Source organism: Microcaecilia unicolor, chromosome 3, assembly GCF_901765095.1.
Source record: "Microcaecilia unicolor chromosome 3, aMicUni1.1, whole genome shotgun sequence".
Lineage (NCBI taxonomy): Eukaryota > Metazoa > Chordata > Amphibia > Gymnophiona > Siphonopidae > Microcaecilia > Microcaecilia unicolor.
The window spans coordinates 92,135,518-92,157,226 of record NC_044033.1 but is presented as its reverse complement, the minus strand read 5'-3'; the positions used below and the strand labels follow the sequence as shown (position 1 = coordinate 92,157,226).

Here is a 21,709-nt window from a genome sequence, read left to right as displayed (position 1 = left end):
ATAGAGCGCACAGAGCACTGGGCGCGCGAAAGGAGCAGCAAACGCGTGATATAATTGTGCGGTTCCATAAATATGAAACCAAAGAAAAGGTCCTGTCGGCTGCAAGAAAGACAAAGACTCTGGAGTTTGGAGGAGCTCAGATACAGGTTTATCAAGACCTTTCACAATATACCCTCCAGCTTAGAAGACAAATGAGGCCGGCGCTGGAGTCTTTGAGTAAACATCAGATACAATACAGATGGGGATTCCCTTTTTCACTAAACTTTACCCTGAAGGGTAACAAGCATAGGGTGCAAACTCTACAAGAGGCATGGGAGGTCCTGCACGTTGCTGAACTTGTTTCCGCAAAGGCCCCACCTGGGGCGGTGGCGCCCACTACAAGAGCGAAACTTCAACGGTGGCAAAGAGTCCCAGAATCTTCCAAGAAAAATAACCAGAAGCGTTGAGCTGGACTGCACAGGTTTGATAAGGGTGCAGGGACAGTGCCTCAACAGTCATGGCGAATGGAGGCAGCCCATTTTGGGAGAACGTGACTAAAGGTCGCTGGACAGGCCGATTTTGGCCTGCATACTGTTTAGTTGGTGATGGACCTACTTTTAGCTATAAGCTTCAGACTTGGGGGGGAGGGGGGGAAGCACAGAGTTGGATAAGTTGTGGGTAGGATTAATGCTGACACATAAGTTGATCCGGTGTGACTTGGTTGGGAACTAGGAGGGTGGGGGGAAAAGGGGAATAATAAGTGTTTAAAGACCCGGTGGGAGTGGGGGGGGGCTGAAAGTGGGGTTGGGTGCTGTGTGGCTGATGGGTAGCTTCCTCGATTCCCATCTGGAGGACATAGGTCTTTCAGGTGGTGAGAATGGTTGGGAGAGGGGGGATGGAAGGGGGGTGAATAGATGGGAGGATGTTAGAAGGGGAGGGGGGGAGGACAAGGTTAGGGCTACGGATGCAAGACAGTGTAATGTTGTACAGAGGTGCCACGAAAGAATGCAATTGATCAGACTTGCTCAAATAACCAGTGATGGGTACTGACTTAAAGATTCTCTCCTATAATGTAAAGGGGTTAAATATGCCACAGAAACGACAGAAGTTTCACAAAGAATTGACGCAGTTAAGGCCACATGTGGCCCTGCTGCAGGAAACACACTTGCGGGGCAGACATGAAAGGCTTCTATCCCATTCAGAATATCCAGTGGCACATTATGCATCGGCGGCAGAGTCAAAGAAGGGAGGTGTAGCGATACTAATACACGCATCGGTTGGGGCACAGGTGATCAAGGTAAAGAGGGACCCGGGTGGACGTTATATCTTCCTGCATATCAGAATTGCCCAAGTGGACCTAACAATTGCATCTATATATGCGCCCAATGTAGGACAGGCGAGCTTTATCGAGAGAGTTAAAAACTCCTTAACTAGTTTTGCCCAGGGATCCCTTGTGATTGGTGGGGACTTTAATGCTGTGATGAGCTTAAATCTAGATCGCACGGGAGCTCCTAGGGCCGAAGGTCAGAAGGATTCGTTGGCTCTGAGATCTCTAGCACAATCTTTAGGCACACTGGACTTGTGGAGATTGAAACATCAGAGAGAGCGAGATTATACATTTTATTCACCCGTCCACAACTCCTATTCACGCATTGATTACATTTTTTTAGATGTCACATTAGTAGAGCAGGGACCTGATGCGGGGATAGGGAGTATGACCATCTCGGACCATGCACCGGTGTGGGTTACCTTACCAAATATCAGAGCAGAACCTAAGGATAAAAGATGGACACTAAATGTTGGTCTCTTGGGGGAAGGGGAAGTGGTGGAAGGATATAAAAAGATGCTAAAAGAATATCTTGAAATTAATTTGGAGTCAGGGCCCTCACTCAATACGGTATGGGATGCTCTGAAAGCAGTGTCCCGGGGTTACTTCTTGCAATTGGCAAGCAAAAAATCAAAGATTCGCAGGGCACAGATAGAGCGCTGTATGGAGAGCATTCGCGTACTAGAGGCACAGCACAAAGCCAATGGGTCAGCACGAACATTGCGGGAGCTTCATGCACAGCGGGCGCTATTAGACTCCATATATTCCGAGCAGCTTAGCATGATAGAAGCAAAGAATAGAGTGAACTCATATGAATTTGGCAACAAAGCGGGGCGCCTTCTGGCCACAAAATTGCGTAGGCAAAAAGTAGAGCGGACCATTCTAAAGATACGAGAGGCAGGAGGGAGGGATCTAGATACATCTGACCAAATTCGTAAATGATTTGGGGAATTTTATCAGACTTTGTATGCTCAGGAACTTAGCCCCCCTTTGGAGCTAGTAGACCAATATTTACTAGATAGTGAGTTGTCCTCTTTGAGTCCCCAGCAACAAGCACTGCTAGATGAACCAGTGACCCCTAAGGAAATTCAGGTAGCTATCGGTAGCTTACCCTCAAGCAAATCACCTGGGCTGGATGGCTTGCCAAATGAGTTTTATAAAAAGTTTGCCCCTGAATTAGCTCCCATCCTGGCAGATGTGTTTAACAAAGTGGGGAGGGGGGAGCCCTTGCCGATGTCCATGATGGAGGCATGGATAGCAGTGCTACCTAAGCCAGGCAAAGACCACCAAGAATGTGGTTCTTATAGACCTATATCGGTCCTAAACGCAGATGTAAAAATCCTGGCTAAGGTGTTGGCAAGTAGGCTGGCACCTATTCTCCCAGTGCTCATCCATCCTGACCAGGTGGGTTTTGTCCCTTACCGAAAAGCGATGGACAACATTAGGAGAGTGGTGGACATTATGTATCTGGCAAAGAGAAACAAGAGACCGCTCTGTCTTCTAAGTCTTGACGCGGAAAAAGCCTTTGACCGGGTTCACTGGCCCTTTATGTACAAGGTCTTGGAAACCATGAGGTTTGGGGTACAGTTCCGGAGGTGGATTCAGGCTTTCTATGAGTCCCCAAGGGCCTGTGTCCGGGTCAATGGTGGTAATTCCGAGATGTTCACGTTGTACAGAGGCACCAGACAGGGGTGCCCACTGTCACCCTTGTTGTTCGCTATGGTGATGGAGCCCTTTGCGGCTCATGTGCGGCTGGATCCTAATATCTCAGGAGTCAGAATAGCAGATAGAATCCACAAAATGGCCCTTTTCGCGGATGACGTCCTGCTGATGATCTCTCGACCTCTCGACACCTTTCCACACTTAGAGAGCGTCATAGAGGAATATTCGGCAGTGTCGGGATTCAAAGTTAACATGGCAAAATCAGAAGCTTTGAATGTGACACTCCCAGATGCAGTGGTGGAATCCTTAAAGATCTCTTCCTCTTTCCGATGGGCACCTAAGCAAATTAGATACTTAGGGGTTAACCTGACTAGGGAGTTCTCTGAACTTTTTAATGCTAACTACAAAGGAATAGGCAAAACTATCGGGGAAGACATAGAGCGCTGGGGAGATTTGGGAGTCTCATGGTTTGGAAGAATAGCTATCCTCAAAATGAACATACTACCCCGCTTGCTGTATCTCTTTCAGGTGCTGCCTGTGATGATGCCCAGGCGATTTATAGCTTCATTGCAAAACAAGTTAGTGCGGTTCGTCTGGGCAGGAAAGCATCCAAGGCTAGCAAGGGCACTGCTATATAAAGAACGGAAGAGAGGAGGGCTGGGGGTACCCAATCTCACCTGGTATTACAGAGCAGCACAAGGGAAGGCCGCTCTTGAATGGCAACAAGACTACCCGGACCGACAGTGGGTGCACATAGAACAACATTCCTTAGGGGACACACCGTTGAACGCACTCATGTGGCTACCGAAGCCTTTTAGAACCTTGGAGGAACGAGCATGCCCATCAATAGCGGTGACACTTTACTACTGGGACAGTTTATTCCCTAAGAGAAAATGCGTTCTCACCCGCAGCACCCCTATAGCTTTTAATCCTTTATTTTTACCAGGTACTACAAAAGGGACTTTTACTGTTTGGTACAAGGAAGGGGTGAGAACCTGGGGCCAAATGTTTGAAGGGGACTCACTGCTGTCTTTAAATGCACTGAAGGACAGGTTCCCGGGGATAGAAGGGGGTGAATTTGCATACTGTCAACTAGCACACTTCCTTCAGACTAAAGCGGTGAGGGAGGTGATGCAACGTCAAACATCAGAGTTAGAAAAGATGTGTGAGAAGTTTTCTTCTTCTCGTGGTCTGATCAGCCACCTGTACCTCCTCATCAGTAAACAATCACCTTGCAGTGGTGAGCACAGGCAAAGATGGGAAAGGGAACTGGGTGTGAAGTTGGGAGAACCTGAATGGGAGAGAATAGAAAGAGGTGTAGTAGGGGTATCGACACATGTCCCCATACAGGAGAACGCAGTGAAAGTACTATATAGGTGGTATCTTACACCTGCCCGCTTACAGAGGATGTTTCCATTGGCCCCAGGTATGTGTTGGAGGAAGTGCGGGAATCACAGCTAAACAGTAAGATAAAGGAAATCATTAGAGCCAAAAAACAATCCTTCAGAAAGTGGAGAAGAGAACCAACTGAAAGTAACAGGATAGATCATAAGGAATGCCAAGCCAAATGCAAAGCGGAGATAAGGAGGGCAAAAAAGGACTTTGAGAAGAAATTAGCGTTGGAAGCAAAAATACATAGTAAAAACTTTTTTAGATACATTAAAAGCAGGAAACCGGCCAAAGAGTCGGTTGGGCCGCTGGACGAAAATGGTGTTAAAGGGGCGATCAAGGAGGACAAAGCCGTAGCGGAGAAATTAAATGAATTCTTTGCTTCGGTCTTCACCGAGGAGGATTTGGGGGGGACACCGGTGCCGGAAAGAATATTTGAAGCGGGGGAGTCGGAGAAACTAAACAAATTCTCTGTAACCTTGGAGGATGTAATGGGTCAGTTCAGCAAGCTGAAGAGTAGTAAATCACCGGGACCTGATGGTATTCATCCCAGAGTATTAATAGAACTAAAAAATGAACTTGCGGAGCTACTGTTAGAAATATGCAATCTGTCCCTAAAATCGAGTGTAATACCGGAAGACTGGAGGGTAGCCAATGTTACTCCGATTTTTAAGAAAGGTTCCAGAGGAGATCCGGGAAATTATAGACCGGTGAGTCTGACGTCGGTGCCGGGCAAGATGGTGGAGGCTATTATTAAGAATAAAATTGCAGAGCATATACAAAAACATGGACTGATGAGACAAAGTCAGCACGGATTTAGTGAAGGGAAGTCTTGCCTCACCAATCTAATGCATTTTTTCGAGGGGGTAAGCAAACATGTGGACAATGGGGAGCCGGTTGATATTGTATATCTGGATTTTCAGAAGGCGTTTGACAAAGTGCCGCACGAAAGACTCCTGAAGAAATTGCAGAGTCATGGAATCGGAAGTAGGGTATTATTATGGATTAAGAACTGGTTGAAAGATAGGAAGCAGAGAGTAGGATTGCGTGGCCAGTATTCTCAGTGGAGGAGGGTAGTTAGTGGGGTCCCGCAGGGGTCTGTGCTGGGTCCGTTGCTTTTTAAAGTATTTATAAATGACCTAGAGATGGGAATAACTAGTGAGGTAATTAAATTCGCCGATGACACAAAATTATTCAGGGTCGTCAAGTCGCAGGAGGAATGTGAACGATTACAGGAGGACCTTGTGAGACTGGGAGAATGGGCGTGCAAGTGGCAGATGAAGTTCAATGTTGACAAGTGCAAAGTGATGCATGTGGGTAAGAGGAACCCGAATTATAGCTACGTCTTGCAAGGTTCCGCGTTAGGAGTTACGGATCAAGAAAGGGATCTGGGTGTCGTCGTCGATGATACGCTGAAACCTTCTGCTCAGTGTGCTGCTGCGGCTAGGAAAGCGAATAGAATGTTGGGTGTTATTAAGAAGGGTATGGAGTCCAGGTGTGCGGATGTTATAATGCCGTTGTATCGCTCCATGGTGCGACCGCACCTGGAGTATTGTGTTCAGTACTGGTCTCCGTATCTCAAAAAAGATATAGTAGAATTGGAAAAGGTACAGCGAAGGGCGACGAAAATGATAGTGGGGATGGGACGACTTTCCTATGAAGAGAGGCTGAGAAGGCTAGGGCTTTTCAGCTTGGAGAAGAGACGGCTGAGGGGAGATATGATAGAAGTGTATAAAATAATGAGTGGAATGGATCGGGTGGATGTGAAGCGACTGTTCACGCTATCCAAAAATACTAGGACTAGAGGGCATGAGTTGAAGCTACAGTGTAGGTAAATTTAAAACGAATCGGAGAAAATTTTTCTTCACCCAACATGTAATTAGACTCTGGAATTCATTGCCGGAGAACGTGGTACGGGCGGTTAGCTTGACGGAGTTTAAAAAGGGGTTAGATAGATTCCTAAAGGACAAGTCCATAGACCGCTATTAAATGGACTGGAAAAATTCCTCATTTTTAGGTATAACTTGTCTGGAATGTTTTTACGTTTGGGGAGCGTGCCAGGTGCCCTTGACCTGGATTGGCCACTGTCGGTGACAGGATGCTGGGCTAGATGGACCTTTGGTCTTTCCCAGTATGGCACTACTTATGTACTTATGTACTTATAAAGGCACAATGGGGCACATATGGTGGGATTGTGTCAAAATTCGGGCATTCTGGAGGGCGGTCCACTTTAGGTTGCAGAAATGGCTGGGGAGCGCAATACCGTGGAATCCTGAAGTGTTTCTGTTCTCAGCTCAGATTGCAGGCCTAGCAACATGTAAACAGATACTGGTGAAGCATGTAGTAGGAACTGCAAGGGTGGTTGTGGCCTCTCACTGGCGGCGCGAAGGGGTCCCTCCGATAGCAAGATGGCTAAACAAACTGTGGTATGTGCGTGAAATGGAGAGATTGAAGGCTGAGCGCAAACACCAGTTGGGTAAATGGAACCTAATATGGAAAAATTTTACTTCTGAAGCTCTGTCAGTTTAGAATGTATGATGAGAGAGTGAGCGGATAGTAGGTGGCCAGCCGAGTCCTTAGGGAGGGAGGGTGGGAAGAGGGGGGGAGGATGGGATGGGGGGGAACGTTTGAATCCACAACATTACAAAAAAAAAAAAAAAAAATTTTGAAGTTCTGTTATGATGATTATTGAAGATTGAAACTGTTAAACATTGCAGTATTGAAAACATTTGCAGACTAGTTGTATTAGCAATGGAATAGTACTTTTATTTTTATAGCTGTGTTGCATGTGCAATGTATTTTAAGTCCTGTTTTGTTGGATAATAAAGACTTCTTACAAATAAAAAAATAAAAAAATAAAAAGAAATAAAGTTGAGGGAAATGTAAATAAACCGTGAAAACTCGTGAAAAGCGAAGACTCACTTCCTGGGCCTAAATGAGAAGAAACTGAGGAGATGTGCTTGTGCGGCGGGCGGAAAATCAGTCCGTGCATGCGCACCAGAAGACTCTGGAAAAACATTGTTTTATATTTTGCTCTTACAAAATGCTGATTCCCGGGCCGACGCAGATGTCAGCACACATGTGAGCAAGCAACCTACTTGTCCTTGGAGAAAACAGAGTACACAAAAATGTATGTTTTATTATTATATTATAAACTCTCTTATCCTGATATTTCTGAACTGTTTTATTATAATGCCAGTTTTATAGATTTGGAAACACAAGTGGGGCAACTGCTAGCAAGGGTGGTTAGGTCACAGTAAAATACTTACCCTAAAGAATAAGGCCAGTCAGTTACATAAGAATAGCCATACTGGTTCAGACCAATGCCCATCTAGCTCAGTATCCTGTTTTCTAAACAGTGGCCAAGCCAGGTCACAAGTACCTGACAGAAATCCAAATAGTGGCAACATTCCATGTTACCAATCCCCAGGGAAGCAGTTGCTTCCCCATGTCTGTCTCAATAGCAGACTCTGGACTATTCCTCCAGGAACTTGTCCAAACTTTTTTTTTTTTTTTAAATAAGCTTACAGCCATTACTACATCCTTCGGCAAAGAGTTCCAGAGCTTAACTATTCGTTGAGTCAAAAAATATTTCCTCCTATTAGTTTTAAAAGTATTTCCATGTAAGTTCCTTGAGTGTCCCATAGTCCTTGTACTTTTGGAATGAGTAAAAAAAAAAAAAAAAAAAAAATTTGATTCACTTCTACTTATTCTACACCACTCAGGATTTTGTAGACTTCAATCATATCTCCTCTCATCTGTCTCTTTTCCATGCTTAAGAGCCCTAACCTCTTTAGCATTTCCTCATATGAGAGGAGTTCCATCCCCTTTATCGTTTTGGTCACTCTTCTTTGAATCTTTTCTAATTGTGCTAAATTGTTTTTGAGATATGGCGACCAGAACTGAATGCAATACTCAAAGTGAGGTTGCACTATGGAGAGTATACTAATCAGAGTATATGTACAGTTTTTAGTGCATTCTATATTGATCTGTATTTACATCAAGAGATGAGAATGATGGGATAAGAGGTACTGTCAAATGTTAATGAAGAAGATACTGAGTTTCTTAGTGCACCAATTTATCCAGATGAAGCGAGATGAACTATTCAACAGAGCTCCTTTAATAAAATTCCAGCCTAGATGGTTATAGAGGGGAATTCTATAAGAAAAAAAAGGAGAAGATTGCAGACCCTTTAGGAAAAATGTACAACCAAATTATTGCTCAGAAAGCATTCTAAGACTTTGAACCTAGTTTATATGTTTATTCTACGATTTGTTATACCGCTTAGCTAAAATAATAGATCACAGCGGTTTATCAGTGTATATCACTGTGTTTCCTAGGCCTGGTAAAAATCTACTATCTGAATCCTATCAGTTGATATCATTGTTTAATTTTGAGGCAAAGCAGTTTGCAAAGATTATTGGCCAACAGACTTGATTTCAGAAGCTCAGGCAAGATTTGTGAGAAATAGGTATTCTGTTTAAAAAAAAAAAAAATGTTGATATCTTTGGTGGCCTCTCTCTTGATTAGTTTTGACATAAAGAAGCATTCAATCGCGTCAATTGGGACTGCTTGTGACTCTTAGTAAATGTGGGATAATAGGACGTTTTCAAGAAGTAGTCGAGGCATTATACTCAGACCCCAAAGCCACAACTTGGTAAAATGGAATGTTGGAGATTTTTTAGTATAAACAGGGTATTACAAAGGGTTGCTCTCTGACTCATCCTGTTTATCCTGACACTGGGCCCCTTCTTAGATGTAGTACAAAATAATCCAGTGACGCAAGGGGTAAAAATTGGGCAGAAAGAGTTTAAGATACCTACCTTTGCAGTCAATTTGTTAGTTCACATTGTTTGGTTTGGGGGGGGGGGGGGGAAGAACCCCAAGATGGGGCTAAAGTAGCTTCATAACTGGAAAAGGTGAGGGAGAGAGTCTGGGCCCACCTGATGAAAAAAAATATAATTGTACAACCACACCTTATATACTGTGTACAATTCTGGTCAACATCTCTCAAAAATAACAACAGCAGAATTAGAAAAAGTACAGAGATAGGCAATCAATTGATAAAGGTGATAGAATGGCTCTCCCCTCTGAAAAAAATGCTAAACAGGTTAGGGTACTTCAACTTAGAGAAGAGCGACAGCTGAGGAAAGATGTGACAATCTTGAATGGAATAAAATGGATAAACATGACTGGGATTTTTGCTCTTTCAAAAAGAACAAAGACTAAATAACATTTCATCAAAATATAAAATAGCACACTGAGAACACATTAGAGAAAATATTTTTTCACTCAATGAACAATTAAGCTGTGGGATTCATTACTGGACGATATACTAAAATCAGTTGGCATAGCTGAGTTTAATAAAAGATTTGGACAATTTCCTGGCAAAAGCACCCATAAATTGCTCTTAATCAGGTAGGCCTGGGAAAGCCACTGCTCATCCTCAGATTTAAACCGCATGGAATTTATTTAGCCTTTGGGATCCTGCCAGGTATTTGTGCCCCAGATTGAGCAATTGTCAGAAACAAGACTGGGCTTGATGGCAATTTTCATGTTCATCAGCTTATAGGTCCCCATCTCCATAGTTTTATAGTTTCTTTTACAACCATCTTAAATATATGCATTACAGAAGCAGCCCTTAGCACCTTGATATGCATCACTTCACAATTTTCTTTTTCTCAAAGGCAGATGTAAACATATAAATATATGCACAATTTCCTGGCAAAAGCACCCATAAATTGCTCTTAATCAGGTAGGCCTGGGAAAGCCACTGCTCATCCTCAGATTTAAACCGCATGGAATTTATTTAGCCTTTGGGATCCTGCCAGGTATTTGTGCCCCAGATTGAGCAATTGTCAGAAACAAGACTGGGCTTGATGGCAATTTTCATGTTCATCAGCTTATAGGTCCCCATCTCCATAGTTTTATAGTTTCTTTTACAACCATCTTAAATATATGCATTACAGAAGCAGCCCTTAGCACCTTGATATGCATCACTTCACAATTTTCTTTTTCTCAAAGGCAGATGTAAACATATAAATATATGCACATTAGTCCACAAAATCATTCACGGCGAAGCCCCAGCCTACATGTCTGAGTTAATACACTTACCACCCAGAAACGCCAAAAGATCATCCCGAACCTTCCTTAACCTCCACTTCATGCAAGGGCGTGAAATACAAAGCGCTACATGCGTCAACCTTTTCTCACATGAGCACGCAGTATTGGAACACACTGCCGCGCAACTTAAGAACAATCAACGAGCAAGCATCCTTCCGCAGATCACTGAAGACCCATCTTTTCGAAAAGATTTACGGAAAGAACCAAAACACATAAAGTCCACACTTACTGTTCATTAATGCATCATACATTCACCTCTGAATTCTCATTCCTGTATTATCACATCATTCATACCTTTTAATCACAGAAAGATATATACCATATGTCTTCATGCCTTTTTATCGCCCTCTAAGCTCCCATTGTTTCCTTCCAAAGTTTTAATGTTTGTGCTCCATTGTTACATTCCATAACGACACCTCAATTGTTTCGCATAACTATGCAAAATGTAATCCATAACCAATCTGTAACAAATTGTATTTCCAACATTTAACTCATATTGTAAGCCACACTGAACCCGCAAAAAGGTGGGAAAATGTGGGATACAAATGCAATAAATAAATAAATATACACACGGTAGGGGGAAAATTTCATTGTTACCTTGCAGCTCCAAGTGTTTTTGCTGTTTTCTATTTGATCTTCACTTGAATCATCAGAGTCAGGATACAAATCACTGTAACTGCCCTGAGAATGGTCCATGAAAGAGAAATTGAGCATGATGGTTGGCATATCGTGATCCTAATTTATTTCTGTAACACTTTGTAAAAAGTTATCCTGATTTTTATTTTAATGGGTAAAAAGTAGCGTATTGTCATGTTAGGCCATTTCACTGGACAGTGACACATTTCTCCTTCCTCCATTGGAACCATCAAGCATGCCTATATGGTGAGTCCGTCTCAAGTTAGAACTGTGTTTCTCAAAGCCATTACCACAAGACTGGCCTCACCATAGCAGGAAATATTGCACACTTAAGCTCTTCTTCTGAAACTATTCTGAATGATGATTGAGGCAGCAGCACAACACTCCTTCCTTGACTCCTGCTGGCACCAGGTACCTTGGCAACTACAGGCCTTCCCCAGTCTTCAGCCAGAGAGGGGAACGATGGGAACCGTCACTAATCACTATTTGCACAATTACTGGCTCCTTTATTCAGTTTAAATCAGTACACATCAGCTTGTGCATGCCCAAATAGATGAACACAGAAGAATAGCAATAGACCCTTGACAATAGGTATTCATGTTTTTCTATGAAATGTGCCCCAAAATATGTAAGATGATGCATTTTTATTTGGGTTACCTTAACACATGTCTTGACTAGCTTTTGAGAACTAGTATAGTGAAGGTCCTGAAAGCTAGTCAAGACATGTATTAAGGTAGCTCAAACTGTCGCCCTGGGGGAGTGCACGAAGTGTGGAACAGAAGGTGCCACTTTAGGGCACATGTTTTGGACATGCACGAAAATAGAAGGAGTATGGAAGGTAATCAAACTATGTCAATACAATATGGCGCCAGCGATGACATTATAACCCAGCCCTACTGTTTGGCCAGCCACAGATGCGGAGGCCTCTGGCGAAGGGCTTTACGGCTTTCGTCGCGCGAGCAGTGATAGTTGGCAAGCTAATCATCCTAGCAGAATGGCTGTCGCCTAATACCCCTACCCTCCAGCAGCGGCGGGCACGAATGCTGTTAATGATGCGGCTAGAGAGAGTGGGGATTACTGACTTTAAAACGCAGCCGGGGGAGAAATTTCAACAACAGTGGGCACCTTTCTGGAATACATTGACACCATCAGCACGAAGTCATTTATTGAACTTATAAGTAATGGGATGTTATAGCTTAGAAAGGGGAGGAGAGGGAAGGGGGAGGGAGGAATGAAAAGGAAGGGGGGGATTTGTTGGGGGGGGGGAGAAAGGAAGGAGGGATTTGTTGGGGGGGGGAAGGAGGGAGGGAATGGAGGGGGAATTGAAAATTTACTTGTTATAAGAAATGCCTTGTTTATTGTTACTTGGTTCAAAAAAAATGATTTAAACATAAGGTAGCTCAAAAAAAGGCATCATCTCATATATAATTGTTTGATTATCTTTATTTTCATGCAGGTGACTAAGGAATTACATTACCGTGGATTCGCGTCGTATTCGCCTGTTGGGCTTTCCCAGAGCTTCAATGATCTCCAATGCATAAAGAAGTTTATGGGCACTTTTAATTCTGAGAAGATCCTTCCAAAAAGGCACCTCATTACCCTGGGGAATAAAAATCCAAAAATGTTACCATCTCCAATGAGAAAAAATATCCGCCAGAAGGCGGAGAACTCTAGACGCCCCACGGACAATAACAAGAAATGAAATAAAAGTGGGAGGACGACCAAGGATTCCAAAGACTAAAAGGATATATAATAATAAAGATGTTTATTGAGGTATAAAGACTCGACACAACGTCATGTTTCGGCCGTTAGGCCTGCATCAGGAGTCTTAATGCCGAATGCTTTTGAGAACTATTTGATGAAGGCAAATCCTCAACAACCATCTCCAATGAAACAGTATAAACCAGGGTTTCCCAAACCTGTCCAAGGGATTCCACAGTCAGTTTGGATTTGAGGGTACCCATAACTGATTTAATACATATTCATTTCTGTGCAACGGAAACTCAGCATATGCATACTTATTTCATGCATATTCATTGAGGATATCCTGAAAATCAGAACAGCTGTGGTATCCGCAAGACAGATTTGGCAAAGCCATTAACATGAAATTGCAGACCTATTTGTTATTCATTTGTAACCTATCATTAAAATTCCCTATAAAACCTGAAGATTGGAGAGTGGCCAACGTAATGCCAATTTTTAAAAAGGAATCCAGGGGGGATACAAGAAACTATAGACCAGCAAGCCTGATATTAATTATAACATAAAAAAGTAAAAAATCTATTCTTAAGAACAATTACTGAACATATATAGTAGGGCTGAACATGTAGGGGGCCTTTTACAAAGGTACGGTAGCATTTTTAATGTGCGCTAAATGATAGACATGTCCATAGGCCCACTTAATGCCTTAACAATGCAATTAATGCATTACAATTTTAACTTGTGTTAACTCAATTAACATATTGGACTCCCTGCTTCATAACCCATGACCTGGCATCTCTCTCCCCTCCCCCTTTTCTTCCCTTCCTGTAGTCTGGGATCTCTCAAATTTCCTCCTTCCAACATCGCTTCCACTCTTGCTGCCTTCCCATTCCCAATATGCTCCAGTGTCTCTCATTTTTCCTCTCTCTCTCGCCCTCCCAACTTGTATTTAAGATCAATAGTGATAAAGACATGCTGGTTCCATCCAGCCTAGAGCCCTCCCTCTATACTATCCCACCTCCTCTAACGGAACTTCCTCTTTACGGCAGGAGGGATGATATGGAGGGAGGGCTCCAGGTTGGATGGAAGCAGCATGTTTTTAGTACTGCTGGCCCTAAAGGCAAATTGGGAGGGTTGTGGAGAAGGAGAAGGAGAAGGAGAAGGAGAAGATAGATAGATAGATAGATAGATAGATAGATAGATAGATAGATAGATAGATAGATAGATAGATAGATAGATAGATAGATAGATAGATAGATGCTGGACATGAACAGAGAGGAGAAAAGAAGAAAAGTGAAATGAACATAGTTGGCAGGAAAGGAGAGGGAGAAAATGTTGGCACATGGGTTGAAGGGAAGGGAGAAAAAAGAAATTTGTCCATGGATGAATGGAGGGAAAGGGAAGAGAAGAAAAAAGATTGAAACCAGATAGATTTGAGGAGGCAGAAAAATGGGAAGAAAGCTGAATATGAAAATTGGTTATAGAGCAGGAAGTGAGGAAAAGAGGAAAGGAAAGAAAAGAAATAATGAAGGGAGAGGAGGGGCCCTGGAAACAGGATTCAGACGACAGAGAGAACCAGACCAAGATGATTAGAAAAATAAAAACCACCAGACTCAAAGGTAAGAAAAATGATTATTTTTGGTTTGGTAATTGAAATAGGTCAGTTTTGAAAACTTACATCTGCTGTCTATATTTTGTACTGTACCGGAAGAAGTGCAAGGAGGACACTAAGCAATTAATCTTACAATTACAAACTTTAATCATAATTAAACAGTCATGGTTTAATGGGACACAGCCAACATGAATTTGGCCAAAAAACATCTTGTTTCATCAGTCTGCAACATTTTTTAAATTCTTCATTTATAATTTCAAATATTATCATTACAAGAGATTCTTGTTACAGAAAAACAGGAAAAAAATACTTTAAGATTACATCATCCATAGAAAATACAAGGAAAACAATATTTTAAATGTCTTCTTTAAATCACAAATAAAAGGGGGCAAGTACAAAGAATATTGGGGAAAGATATTAGGGGAAAGAAGAAAAAAAATAAGAATAGACTTCACACGCATTTTCTATCCTACCATTTGTTTTACATTTATCCATTGGTTATTAACCATTGAAACTAATGTTTCCTAGAGTCTATGAACACTCTCAACTGTTCTGGCTGAAAAAAGATATATTTTATTCCTTCACATTTTAAGACACATTTGCATGGATAATTCAAAAAAAATGAGGCTCCCATTTACTGGGTCTACTTTCTCATACTCAGAAAATACTTTCTAGTCTCCTGTGTCTGTTTAGTGACATCTTGAAAGATATGAACTGTTTGTCCATAAAATAACTCGACAAATTGAACTAAAAGAGTCATTCTTTCAGAATGTTCTGATATGGATGCTTCCAAAATTTCTGATATATTTAAAGTTATTTTCCCATTGTTATCTGTTGATTTGCCAGTTGATAGTGATCCTTCCGATAGAATTTTATTTCATATATAATAGATTTTATTTACTGGAGGTGATTCAGGAGTATATTTTAAGATATCAATCAAATATTTTTTAAAGACTTCTAAAGTGGTATTCCCAATTCCCTCGGAAAGTTCACAATACAGAAGTTTAATCTCAGATTGTAATTCTCTATTTGCTCAATCCTTCTTTTAATCATTATTTCATCTTTTATCATTCCTGACGATAGCTCTTGCAATTTTTTAACATCTTCTTGAAGCATTGTCGTTTGAGTAGTAAATTCTTTTTTTATAGATGTTAGAGAATTAGAGAAAGTGTTCATTGTACTCACTAATGTGGAAAGTTCTTTCGTGAAGTTTTCAACGGTTACAGCCAACTGTTGGAGAACAATCCATATGTTCTCCAACGACACCGTCCCTGGAGCTGATTTCAATTGCTTCCAATCAGTGTTCAGGCCCGAAGGCCTTTGCTTCCCTTCAGGTTCCGCTTTTCCAGTGCCTTCAAATGAGGAACCTTCACCAACCACATAGGATTCGGAAGGGCCTCTCTGGATTTGGCATCCTTCTGGGGGGGGGGCGGTGGATAAACCACCGGGGGCAAAAGCGTGACATCAAGGCCCAAGTCTTCCGGACTTCCCCCTTCATGGAAGACAGCGGGGCTCCTCCCGGTATTCTGGGTAGAAATTCTTGAAGTGAACCTTTCTATCGACTGCTGATGGGGAGAGGAGGTCCGAATTGTCGAGGCTTCCACCCGGACCATTCCCTTTCTCTTTGTATGAGGCATCAGTAAGGAAATTATTTCATATACAGGTCGTCGATTCAGAGAGGCTCAACTTCGTTCAACTGCGTGCCGCCATCTTGACACGCCAGCTTCCCTGCAACATTTTTAAGGAATGATTAGCACGTGGATAAAGCAGAGCCAGCTGATATACTGTATTTGGATTTTCAGAATGCATCTGATAAAAGTCCCTCACGAGTGAGTCTTGAAGAAATTAGAAAGTCATGGGATAGGAAGCAAACGTACTATTGCAGATGAAGAACTGATCATCATATTATTCTATTAAGAGATGGTAGATGAAGACCAACATGGACCATCCAGTCTGCCCAGTAAAGTGGTTAGGAATGCAATGGCCAATCAGTACAGGAAATCAGAAAAAATAAACACAAACAGTATAACCGGTGCTTTTCAACATGTTTATAAATGATCTGTAAATGTGAACAAGTGTTCAAATTTATAAAAAGAAAATACACAAAATTATTCAAATATGTTAAATCAGAAATAGACTGTGAGAAATTGCAGGAAGACCTTGTAAGAATAGAAGACTGGGAATCTAGATGATAAACGAAACAAGTTGAAAAAGTACAAAAAAAAGTGCAGAAAGGGAAGAATAATCCCAAATACAGAAACACAATGCTACGTTCCACATGAACAATATATTGAAATCCTCAGCTCCATGTGCAGCAGTAGACAAAAAAGGAAACAATGTCAGGAATTATTAGGAAAGGAATGGAGAATAAAAACACTTTGCTTAATGAATGCAATTCTGGTTACTGCATCTCAAAAACGATATAACCAAATTAGAAAAATACAAAGAAGGGTGACCAAAATGATTAAAGGGATGAAACAGCTCACTTAAGAGGAAAAACTAAGAGTTCAGTACTCTAGAGATTGAGGAAGAGGTGGACAAATGAAGATATGATAGAGATCTATAAAATCATGAATAGCATGAAATAGGTAAACATAAATTGGCTGTGTACTCTTCTAAAGAATATTACTACTACTACTACTTATCATTTCTATAGCGCTACTAGATGTACGCAGCGCTGTACACTTGAACATGAAGAGACAGTCCCTGCTCGACAGAGCTTACAATCTAATTAAGACAGACAAACAGGACAAACAAGAGATAAGGGAATATTAAAGTCAGGATAATAAAATAAGGGTTCTGAACAAGTGAACAAGAGTTAGGAGTTAAAAGCAGCATCAAAAAGGTGGGCTTTTAGCTTAGATTTGAAGATGGCCAGAGATGGAGCTTGACATACTGGCTCAGGAAGTCTATTCCAGGCATAAGGTGCAGCAAGATAAAAGGAACAGAGTCTGGAGTTAGCAGTGGAGGAAAAGGGTGCAGATAAGAGAGATTTACCCAGTGAACGGAGTTCCCAGGGATGAATGTAGGGAGAGATGAGAGTGGAGAGGTACTGAGGAGCTGCAGAGTGAATGCACTTATAGGTAAATAAGAGGAGTTTGAACTGTATGCGGAAATGGATAGGAAGCCAGTGAAGTAACTTGAGGAGAGGGCTAATATGAGCATAACGACACTGCCGGAATATTAGTCGTGCAGCAGAATTTTGAACAGATTGAAGAGGAGAGAGATGGCTAAGTGGGAGACCTGTGAGAAGCAAGTTGCAATAGTCTAAGCGAGCGGTGATAAGAGTGTCGATGAGGGTTCTGGTAGTGTGCTCAGAAAGGAAAGGGCGAATTTTGCTGATATTATAGAGAAATAAATGACAGGTTTTAGCAGTCTGCTGAATATGTGCAGAGAAGGAGAGGGAGGAGTCGAAGATGATCCCAAGGTTACGAGCTGATGAGACAGGAAGGATGGGAGTGTTATCCACAGAAATAGAGAATGGGGAGGAGGAGAGGTTGGTTTAGGGGGAAAGATAAGAAGCTCAGTCTTGGTCATGTTTAATTTCAGATGGCGCTGAGACATCCAGGCAGCAATGTCAGACAGGCAAACTTGGAGACCAAAGCATGTAAACCAAAGCAAAGAAAATACAATGCATGAGGCTCTGGAATTTGTTGCTGGAAGATGCACCAAAAACAGAATAGCTGAATTTAAAAAGGTTTGGACAAATTCCTGGATGATGAAATATCTATAAACTATTATTAACTGTGTAGGCTTGGGAAAAGAAAGCAATGTCTTATTCGTGGGAGTAAGCAGCATGACATCTATCTACTTTTTATCTGCCAGGTACTTGCTGTAACTAGACTGGCAATAGGATACTAAGCTGAATAGGTGGGAGTTCTTATGTTATAAATGTAAAAAGGGCACATCAATACTCCCTTTAAAACATACAGCATCAAAGGAGAGGGAGGGTGTATCTATACTCGTGGGTGAGAGGGAATATGGAAGCTGTGAAAGGTGGGGATTAACACTTACAGCTACTGCCACACCAACAATTGAGGGCAGAATGGGGAGATGGCTGGGAGAAATGAAAATATGTTTGCCTGCTGATACTCAGGAAAAATTAACTAAATTTATTCAAGTCTCCTGATAAATTCTCTCTCTCCACTATAATTTATTAAAAATTCAGCTGTATGATTTCTCTTTCGTCAATGATGTTACATTCATATACGTCCTTCTTCTCATCATGACATTGGATCCTTATCTCCTGCCATACAGTTTAAGTAGCAACATATATTCTGCTCCCGTTAGCTTTCCTTGAGAACTCCATTCATCTGTCAAGTCACTCTTATCTGTGTCCTTCTCCACTGGCACCTCCCTACCATAGGGGTAAAAGCACCTGAAACAATATAACTAGTGTATTACAGAGACTGACTATGCCATACCTGTGCTACAGCTTATATAGATCACAGTGTTCTGTGCTCCAATACAGAAACTTTTGCTATGATCCAAACTTGAATAGACATGTCTTCTCTGAAACAAGAACCTGTGATCTGGCTGATGCAAGACAAAGAAATGAGATCAACATGAAAGGACTCTTGATCTTATGGACCCCATCCTGCTTGGAGATCAGAATTTGGAGAAAATCCTCCAGAATAACATAAAAAGATGTTCCTGTGATTTTTCAAGCCAAAACATAAAGGGATAACCAATCAAATTCGGCAACACTGGAAACACTGCTGATGTCAAAATGATATAAAAGGGCATCTGCTGTGGCAAGAGACATCTTATCTCATCATTTATCTCATCAATCATCGGAACACTTCAGCACAAGAAGTGCCTGAGACAACACCAACACCTGCTGTTCCAAGAAGGAAGAGAGCCTTAAATCACCTACTCAGGTTGTGTCACGCTTCTCCCGGGAGCGCAAAATCACCTCCAAACCAGAGACAAGGCAAAACAGGACTGGAACCCCGGACTGGAGTACTGAACTGGAATACAGACCAGAGACAAGACTAGGAAAAGCAATAGAACCAAAACTAGCTACACACAGACTAACTAGAATAAGCTACACACAAGCTAACAAGAATAAGCTATACACAAGTTAACTAGATACAAGCAAGAAACACAGACTAGAACTGGACTAGGCTGAAGTGCACAGAGCACTCTAACATACCAGGGACCTTAGACGATGCAAAGGCAAACACAGAAGTTTCTAGGTGATTAATAAAGCCCATCAACACCTGAGGCTCAAACTGCAGCAATCTCTAGGCAGCTACGGGTGCTGTCCAGGCACAAACAAGAAAGACAAGTCTGGCAGTCTGGAAGAACCCAACGGGCTGAGCTAAAGTCTGGAACGGGTAGGGACAGCAAGACAGTCTATGGCAGCCACCGGTTCTGGCCACCAGAGGGCGAGAGGAGCACAAACCAAGAAGCAGACAGAAAGCATACTGACGCATACAGAGATTCAGCATACACAGGTGCTGCACAGAGGAGCAATCAGAGCCATGCTGGAAGCAGCCAGCACACAGAGACAGAGCTAACTAAGAAAGACCAGACGGCAGCCAGCTTAGAGGCTGACCGCCAGAAATAAGGTAAGCCTGACAGGGGCCACGACCACAGACGTGACAGGTTGTATAAGTCAAGATCTGTAATCATTATCGGGTAACAAACAGTAGGCTTACTAACCACAGAGAGTTTGTGTTTATCTATCTGATATCTAACGAGTGTTCATTTTTGCACGTAAATGTTTTTCTTCAAAACTTTTATTCTACGTTTTATGCTGTTACATTCTGAACTTTTGCAAACAACTTTTATATTCTAATTGTTTCCATTTTCTTTGTTTGTATTTTATTCTTTTAAATAAATATTTTCTTATCATTTTCTAGATTATCAGTAAAAAAAAAAACAAAAAAACAAAAAAAAAGGAGCCTAGAATGAGGATCAGCTAAATAACTTGTGTTATTCATTCCACAGTGCTATACAAAAATCAGTTGCATATCTTACCCTAGTAATTTTTTATTTTTCCTCCGACATATTGGGTTTATTTAATAGTTTAGAGCATGGAGAGGGGAGGGAGGAAGGGGGTTACCGCCTTATTTTTCTTCCATGCTGTAGCTTATCTTTGGTTTGTTTATATTCCAGTATAACAATGCGTTCTAACCTCTGGTTTGCTGCCTTCAAGATGAAAAAGATCCTACAAACTTGTTTAGATTAGATAAAGCCTGGAGTTAGAGCCAGATGTTCATAAAATGCATTGCATGTTCTATGTAATAAGATCTAGAGTGAATGCAACATGTAGAAAGTCGACAGATCATGTCACAGTAACAGAGTAGATGATGGCAGATAAAGACCTATATAGTTCAACCAGTCTGCCTAACAAGATAAACTTGTGGATGATGTGATACTTCATATGCATACCCAATCTTGATTTCTCCTTGCTATTTTCAGGGCATAGGCCATAGAAGACTGTATGGCGCTGTCCTTGTTCTCCAACTTCTGAAGTTGTCATCCAAGTCCCACTCCAACCCATTCAAATCTGCCCAGCACTGGCCTTGTCAAAAACTTGTATGTGGAGTTGTCTGTTGAATCTACAGGCACAGGAGTCACTGTAATAAATGTACTACAGAGACGAATACCCTCCTGGATGAACTGACTGCTGTGCTTTCTGACTCAGAGACAGACAGTGAGAACGGGTCCGATGCAGGAAACACTGATCTTACCCCAGGTCTTATCCTGACCGTAAGAAATTTATTTACTTGGATTTTGTTCACACCATTTTCAGTAGTAGCTCAAGGTAAGTTACCATTCAGGTATATTGGATATTTCCCTGTCCCAGAAGAGCTCACAATCTAAGTTTGTACCTCAGGTAATGGAGGTTAGTGACTTGCCCCAGATCACATGGAGCACACCTCTAGATGTCAAGACCGGTGCTCTAACCACTAGGCCACCCCTCCACTCAAGAACAAAATTTATAGAGACTGGTGATGCTACAGGAGCATCTTCCCCTTCAGGAGTTAATTGGGATGAAAGTACTTTTTGCTCCAGGACAGTGTGTCTCCTCTGGAGTCTATGCAGTGTGGATAATGACAGTGTTCAGAAGCAATCTTAGGCAGAAGCCCATCAGGCTGACATGCAGTTCAATGTTTGTGACATGCCAGAGGAGGGTGGCAGAACATGTGCCTTACTTAAGATGCTCAAAGTTCCTAGGGAAAATAAAAAGACTAATGGAAGGTGTGACAGTTTTGCAAAAGATCAGGGCGAGGTGTGCTCGGAGCTTATCAACTTCCCCAACCAAATAC

General features: G+C 41.9%; 1 protein-coding gene across 1 annotated transcript in view; it reads right to left on the bottom strand.

Moving 5' to 3' along the window:
- Window positions 1–21,709, bottom strand: part of USP34 (ubiquitin specific peptidase 34) — a 1,418,841-nt gene that overhangs the window by 719,821 nt on the left and 677,311 nt on the right. The window contains 2 exon segments of the mRNA XM_030196176.1: window positions 11,078–11,161; window positions 12,594–12,716. Coding sequence (XP_030052036.1) covers window positions 11,078–11,161; window positions 12,594–12,716 — 207 coding nt within the window.